Consider the following 7,707-nt stretch of genomic DNA (forward strand, 5'->3'; position numbering starts at 1 on the left):
GAGCCGGGTTTTGGGGCGCTTTTGGCGTTGGGGAGTGGTTTTTGAGGGGGATCCTCATTGCCCCCCCGAGCCATTAAATATTATTTTACCCCCTCCGAGCCATTAATTAATTTTTCCTTTCCCTTATCTCCCCCTCTCCTAAAATTCCCCGACTTTAAGTCTTTTTTTAAATTCTCCCCTTGGCGGGGAAGCCGCGGGTGGGTCCGGGGGTGCCCCCCCTCCATCCCCCGGGGGTGTGCTCTGTGGGGACCCCCCCTCACCCCGTGTCCCCCCCCCCATATTTTTTTTTTCTCCGTCTCTCCGCAGGCACCACCGACACCGCCGCACCGGGGCTGGCTCCGCACCCCCCACCATGGGACTCCCGGACATTTTTTTTCTGAAAACCCGCTGATTTTGATTTTTTTTATTTTGGGGGGGGAGGGAGAGGAAGAAGAAGAAGAAGAGGAAGAAGAAGGCAAAAAAAAAAAAAAGGGGGGGGGCGGGTGGGAGGGTGGGGGGGGGAAGGCGGTGGCGATCCGGGCGACTGGTGGAAGGCGGCGAGCGGATGATGGATGGCCGAGATTTCGGGCCCCCCCGCTCGGTGCACGGCCCCCCCCCGCTGCTCTCCGGGCTGGCCATGGAGAGCCACCGCCTGGCCGCCGCCGGCCGCCTGCCCCCCGCCGCCGGCCCCATGGCCGCGGGGCTCCCCGCAGCCCTCCAGCCCGGCAAGTTCCTCGCCTCGGGCATCAGCATCCACTCCCACCCCGGTAAGGCTCCGCGGAACCCCCTAACCCTATCCCCTGCCCTCCTCTGCCCACCCTACAGCCGGCCCCGCAGCCGCTTGGTTGTGGGGTTTGGGGTTTTTATCCCAAAGGTTTGCTGCGCGCTTTGGGTTTTTCTTTTTTTTTCCCCAAAATTTGCTGCGCGGTACGGGTTTGGGTTGTTTTCCCAAAGATTTCCCCATTTTATTTTTTTTTCCTTAATTTTTCTCTATGCTTTGGGTTTTAGGTCTTTTTTTCCCAAGTATTTACTGCTCAATATGGGTTTTGGGCTTTTATCCTGAAGGTTTGCTGCCTGCGTTGGGCTTTTTTTTTTTTTTTTTTTCCCAAGGATTTGCTGCGCGGTGTGGGCTTTGGGCTTTTTTCCCAAAGATTTGCTGCATGCTTTGGGTTTTAGTTTTATTTTTTTTCCCAAGGATTTGTTGCGTGCCTTGGGTTTGGGCTCTTTCTCCCAAGGATTTGCTGCGCGGTGTGGGTTTGGATCCTTTTTCCAAGGGTTTGCTGCGTGCTTTGGGTTTCAGATTTCTTTTTTTTTTTCCCGAGGAATTGTTGTGCGGTACGGGTTTTGGGTTCCTTTTTCCCAAGGATTTGTTGCGTGATTTGGGTTTTATTTATTTATTTTTTCCCCAAGGATTTGCTGCGCGGTACGGGTTTGGATTCTTTTTTCAAAGGTTTGCTGCGTGGTTTGGGTTTTGGGTTCTTTTTTCAAAGGATTTACTGTGCCGTATAGGCTTTGGGTTTTTTTCCCGAGGTTTTGCTGTGTGGTTTGGGTTTTTGGTCCTTTTTTTCCAAGGATTTGCTGCATGGTTTGGGTTTCATTTTCTTTTTTCCAAAGGTTTGCTGTGCCGCTTGGGTTTGGGGATTTTTTTTCCCAAGGGTTTGCTGCATAGTTCAGATTTTTTTTGTTTTTATTTTCCTGAGGATTTGCTCTGCTTCGCCTTGTACAGATTGGGGGTAAAAAAAAAAAAAAAAAAAAGGAAAAAAAAAAGGGAATAGGGGGAAAAAATGCTCCCGGTTACTTGCGTGCAGCTATCGCAGATTTTTCGTGCTCCATGGAAAATCCCCGCCGCTCGGCACATTTGCAGCCCGCCTCGGTCCTCCAGGAGAGGGGGAATAAATGGAGTTTGGGGAAAGCTGGGAGGAAGGCACCTTGTCTTGGGCTTGGGAAGGGGCTCGGCTTCTTTGTGATGGGACAAAAAGCCACCCTGGGATGGGAAAAAGAGGTGAAACGGGAAGATTTTTGGGATTTCACTGGCGTGATTCCATGCTGGAGCGCATTCGCCTGAACTGCCGTGGTTCGTGCCAGCTCCGCGGCAGCTCTGCTGGGAGTGGGTGGCTTCTGTGTTTTCTTTCCCTTGGTAATTATTGTTTTTTAAACCTGCAGACAGAAATTTCTATGCTTAGGCCATTCCTTCCCCATTTTATATATATTTTTTTTCTCGGCGCATTCCAACCTTGGGCAATCAACCACCCTCTCCGTTGCCCCTTTTAAAAAAAATACAAAGCTCAGTTGTTTTTACAAAATACGCACTTTATTTTTTTGCCTTGCTCAGCTTTTTATTTATTTGGTTCCACGGCTGGTATTTCGGAGGGGTTTTCTTTTCATTCCCTTTCCGAGCGGCCGGCAGGGCTGGGGAGGAGCGCGGCGTTCGGCCGGCCGCGGGCTCTGGGGGCTGTGGCCCCGTTCCCTTGCCGGGAGGACGCGGGAGATTTCTGCCTGGTTAACTTTCCTCGCTGGCTGATTTTTTCTTTTTTCTTTTTTTTTTTTCTTTCCCCTCCGTTCTTTCCCCTGGGTGTGGAGAGGTGACTCGGAGTTTACTTTAGGCGTTGGGAGGGTGACAGGTTTTGCAATAATAAACCTGCTTTTCTCCCAGCCGCCCGGAATGAATGGCTTTGAAATTTGCAAACCTGATTGCCAACATCTGCAGAGAAGGAAGCAGCCCGAATCGAGAGAAAAGATTTATTAGTTTTAGACTAGGTGGCAGTGCCAATTTCCCAGGTGCGAAGAGAAGAGGTGTAAAACCAAAGAGCTATGAAGCCAAGCACATGGGCAAACACCTTTTCCTTCTTCCCTTTTGTCTTTATTTTTTTTTTACACCCTTTTATTTTTTGTCCTCCATTTTTTTTCCTTTTTCCTCCCCCACCCGCTGCTTAAAGCAGAACACAATCTCTGCAGAAAAAAAATTCATCTGGACAATCTCAAGCCAAACCCTAGTGCTTTTTTTTTTTTAAGTTTTAATTGGGGGGCTCTTTTTCTCTCTGTGTTTTTTTTTTTTTTTTTTTTTTTTCCTTCTCCTCCAAAGTTTCCTTTTCAGGCGCTTCCCTGCAGCCTCGCCGCCCCGGCGGGGAGGCAGGAGGCGAGTCCCAGCACCCGTGCTTGGGCTGGCCCCGCGGGCAATGCACGCTGGTCGGCTCACCCCGCGGCCCCTCGCCAGGGGAATGCGTCTGGTGATCCATTTTTTTTTTTTTTTTTTAAATTCATTGCTGTATTTTTAAAATCTTTAAAAATTTCCTTCCCCGGCTCCAAAGCCTTCCAAAAATCCCCCTCCCTCCGCTGTATGCGCTCCCCGGGGGGAATGCTTAGCATCGAGGTCTGCTCGGGCTCGGCGATTTGTGATCGGGGGAAATTGTTGGAAAAAGACGTGCGTGGTCGGTCCCCAGTGAAACTCCCGTTGTGCCGCGACAGTTGGTAGGCAGGGATTTTTTTTTTTCATTATTTTTTTTATGGCTTTAACGATACCGTTTGAAACGATGATTGCTTCCTGCTATGGAGAGGCCTTTTGTAGGGCTGTGTTTGCAGTGTTGACGGCGGTGTGGCTTTTTTTTTTTTTTAAATGTATTTTTTTGTTATTGTCTCTTTTTTTGTGGCGGTGTTTTTTCGGAGGGGCGGACAGCAGCGGCTTGTGCAAGGGGTTAAGAAAAGTGGGCAGGAGGCGAAGCCTTTAAATAGAGCCAGCTCAACCCAACCTCTGCATACCGCCGGGCTGAAGAAAGAGGCTGTTGAATCCGTCCCAGCGTCCTCCCAAAATAAATACGCCCCGGTAAAAATAGCACGATTGGCCATATTTGAGGATCCAGCTCTCACCGGCACCGCCGTCTTTATTTTCCTCAGCGTGGGCCGGGCTCTGCCCCAGAGCCGAAGGCACGGCCGAGCCTCCTGGCCCCTTTCTCTGGGGATCTCCTGCGGGTCCTCAGCCGTGGAGCCCTTTGCTGGGGGCACGCCGGGGCTGCCCTGGGTTTGGGGTGTGCGGTGGTGGGGCCGGGCAGCTCGGGGATCCTTCCCCGGGGAGGAAGGTGGCGGCTGGCGGTGGCATTTCGGCCGCGGCCTGGAGGAGGGAGGCTGCGTGAGGAGGGAGGCCGCGGTGGATGAAGTCGGGTGGCGGAGTCCATTAAGGCTCCGCTCGCTCTTTGGAGCCCCCGGGGTGGGAAATAGGAGGGGTTTCTGCCTCGCTTTCTTCCCCACGCCACCTTTCTCGGGTACAAGTGGAGCGAGCGGCCTGGTCTCGGCCTGATCTGGCGCCGGCGTGTTGTTCTTGGCAGCCTTGGGGCTTGGGGGAGGTGGAGGCTCGCGAGGGGCTGTGGCCATGCTGGCAGGCAGATGCTGCGAGTTTAATAAGAATAATAATAAAATCTGCTTTTCCCCACGTACTGAGGTATCCTTTCTTGGGTGGGTGTCTGGGGTGCGTGCGGGGGCTGCCCCACAGTCTGCCTTTGGCTCCCACAGTCTCTTCCCCTAAATCGTGCTTGAGAAACGCTTCCCAGAGCCCAGAAAAAGGGACGAGCGGAGCCGAATTTGCCTTAAATCCAGCTCGAGAGCAGCCCCTAAAAGCAAAGCAGCCAGGCAGAGGGGAGCAATCTGTCTTAGCTTGTTTCCCTGCCTCCCCATCAGCATGTGCACCGAAACGTGGGGATTATCGGGGTCAGAAACCACCCCCCTGCTCCTCGGGTCCAGCTCGGGGAGAAGTTTTCCAGCGCAGCAGCGTAGGGGAGGAAATATCCAGCCCCCGGGGTCACTTTGCTGTGCCAGCAAAATCCCCCTGCAGGCACCCTGCTCGCGGCGGCGCGGGGCTTCTGCTGAGACCGCACGTTTCTGCGGGCTCTCGGGGTGTGCTGCAGCACGGCCCTCTTCTTTTTTTGTGTGTGTTTTTTTCTTTTTTCTTTTTCTGGGGAGCTGGGGAATGCTGCGAGGGAAATAACGCCGTGTGTAATGGCCCTTGAAATGGCCATGCCCCCTCCCTGCCCGCCCAGGGGGTGGTGTGCGGGGGGCTCGGGGGGGTACGGCCCTGTAATGCCGCCAGGGGTGAGGAAGGGATGGGGAGGTGGCTGTGTGTCCCCCCCCTGTCACATAGAGCCCTGGTGAAATCGGATGCTCGCCCGTACATCATCCATCAGGGCAGTGAGAGTGGGTGTGTGGGGCTGGGGCTTTCGAGCTGTCCCTTTACACACGGTGTCCCGGGGGACAGAGGAGATGCTCGGCCATTAGATGATGCCCCTGTTGCTCCCTGGGCTTTCTTGCAGTGGGAGGGGGGGAGTTCTGTGGTTTTGGGGGTGTCCCAAAACGAGCCATGAGGACAGGGGTGGCCTTGTGCTGCGGGGAGCACGTCCTGGTGCTGGCAGCCCCCTTGTCCCGGTGGCTGGGTGGGTTGTGGGGTGGCACCTCTGTCCCCAGGCCCTAACAAGTTCCCATCCCCAGTGCCCCAAGCAGGGACGTGCTTGGGCTGTGGTGGTGAAGAGAGAGGAGGGTGTGCAGGGCTTTCTGACCCCTTCCCGGGCTGAACGGCAGCACTACGGAGACATGCTCCATCCGCAGGGCTCGCTGCATCCCCCAGCATCAGAGCGCCTTAGTAGGGCTACCCCAAAGCCACCAGCCCTGACTGGTGATGTGCTGGGGAAAAGCTGACCCGGAGAGGATGCCGGTGCTGGAAATCCTATCCTGGGACATGGGGGGAAGGTGCCCGGTGCTGCCCGCGCTGGGAGCAGGTCTGGCGCTTTCCCAGCAGCTGTTGGGAGAACGGGGAATTGCCGGGAATTGATCTTGCTGCAGACAGGGTTAGCAGAGCAGGGCTTTCGTAAGGGCAATTTCACATCTCCTTCCTTGGAGAACCCAGGGTGAAGCTGAAATTAGTGTCTAATTATATAGCAAATAACCCCAACCTTGCCGTTTCGCCATCATTTGGCAAGTAGGGGACTGAGTGCCGTTACCGGGCATTAACCTGGCGGGAGCCTGGCAGGTGAGCTCGTTGTGGCAGGGTCCTGGTGGATCGAGCATGGGGTCAGCGAGCGGCAGCAGGGCTCCGTGCACCCCAGAACCCGCTGGGTTGAAGCTTGGGGTGGGTGCTGGTGCAGGGATGTGGGGCCGGCCCAGTGGGTACAAGCGTGGAGCTCAGTAGCACAATCTGGCATCGCCCGCTGATGGTGCCGGAGACAAGGGTCTGCTTTGTTCTGCCCCTAAACCAACTAAACAGACCCAAAAACGTGGGTGGGGTGAGGAGGGGGTGCTGGGTTTGCATTTGGGTGCTTTCACCCTCAAAAAAGGTCTCGCCACAAGCAGTGGGATGGTGCAGCTGGGTGCCTGCGGGCCCGGGCAGCCCGCGGTGTCTCCCCACTGTTTGCTCGCTCCACTTATCTCTTTCTTCCCCCCGGCCTCTAGAAGCCGAGGGGATGGCTGCCGGCCTCCTCCTCTCCGTCTGCTGTAGCTGACGGCGCTGGGAAGCGAAAGGTTTAGAGCTGGGTGTCTGCTGCCTGCATCGGGGGGCGATGGGCAGAAAGGAGGAGAGGCGAGGGAGGGCTCGGCAGCGCCGGCTTGGTGCAGCGGAGGCTGGCGGCGGTTTAAATCCGGGAAGACTTGAAATATCAGCAAAAGATGGAAGTGACCTTGGGAATAAACGGCGTTGCCAGCGCAGCCGTGGCCAAAGAGCCATTTTGTGGGAGCTGGATGCAGGCAGGCTGAGCGTGGCGGGGTGGGAGCTGCGAGGAGCGACGCGGTATGGCCGGGAGAGATAACGTGCTTTTGTGGGGGAATAACGGGGGGAGATTTGAAGGCTCCCCGGCCCTTCTCTTGAGATCTGTATCCCCGGCAACTTCTGAAAAGGTGGCTCTTGCTCCTGCCACCATCCATCTTCCCCTGCCACGTTACCGAGAGCAGAGATCCGCTCTTGTGTTTCGCGGTTAGATATATTGCCTGCGCCTTCCTTTCTGCCCCCGCTCCGTTCCAGCGCGCCATTCATTTTCAGCACAATTCCCTGTGGCTTGAATACGCTTTTAATACATTTGGTTTAATTGCTTTTAATAAAATAATTTAAAGGGCTGCCGTGCTGGGGAGGAAGGGGTTCGGAGGGATTCAGCTCTCGCCCTTGCTGCTTGCGGTCCGTTGGCCGGGTGCGAGTGGAGCAGTGCCCGCGTTACCCCGCGCAGTCCCCGCGGCTCCCGTGGCCTCCTGCCCCTTTTGTGCCCCGATCCCAGGGGCGAGGAGGAGGTTTTTTTTCAGGGAAGGCTCCGGGCAGGCTCCATCCCGGGGCTCCCAGCCGTGGCGAATCCCCCGAGCACCTTTCCCCCCTCGTTGTGCTCGGCCGGGTGCGCACATCGCGCTCCACTCCCTTTGTGCGCCGCGCGCCAGGGTTTCCCTTTGCAATCCCAGCGCTACAGCGGGGCTGTCTGCGTAATGAGATTAGTGACACAAAGCGGCAATTCTTCGGCTGCTTTTCATGTATGTTCAGGGCTTGTGTGGGATCGGAAATTCCTACTTTCATCAGATGAGCCCTCTCTGTAACTATTTTGCGGACGGACCTTCCTTCCCTCGGCTCCAGCGATGACATTCGTTTTGGCACAAACGTTTCAGACTTTCCCCTCCCGCCCTCCTTTGCCTCCGCTTCTTCCCAGTCTGAGCCATTGTGAATTTTATCTCATTGTGAATTTTATCTCATTGTGAATTTTATCTCATTGTGAATTT

The 7,707-nt window shown here is 55.2% G+C and overlaps 1 protein-coding gene across 5 annotated transcripts in view; it reads left to right on the forward strand.

Moving 5' to 3' along the window:
* The first annotated feature begins 458 nt into the window (after positions 1-458).
* TNRC18 (trinucleotide repeat containing 18) overlaps positions 459-7,707 on the forward strand; it is a 51,714-nt gene continuing 44,465 nt past the window's right edge. For 4 of the 5 annotated variants that reach the window (XM_035339266.1, XM_035339268.1, XM_035339269.1 and 1 more), the window contains exon 1: positions 459-746. In XM_035339266.1, the coding sequence (XP_035195157.1) occupies positions 545-746 (202 nt within the window). In that variant the 5' untranslated portion in view covers positions 459-544. Of the gene's footprint in view, positions 747-6,500; positions 6,588-7,707 lie in introns of those variants that run through there. The other variant, XM_035339270.1, reaches the window with a different exon arrangement.

This window comes from Oxyura jamaicensis, chromosome 14, assembly GCF_011077185.1.
Source record: "Oxyura jamaicensis isolate SHBP4307 breed ruddy duck chromosome 14, BPBGC_Ojam_1.0, whole genome shotgun sequence".
NCBI classification, from domain to species: Eukaryota; Metazoa; Chordata; class Aves; order Anseriformes; family Anatidae; genus Oxyura; species Oxyura jamaicensis.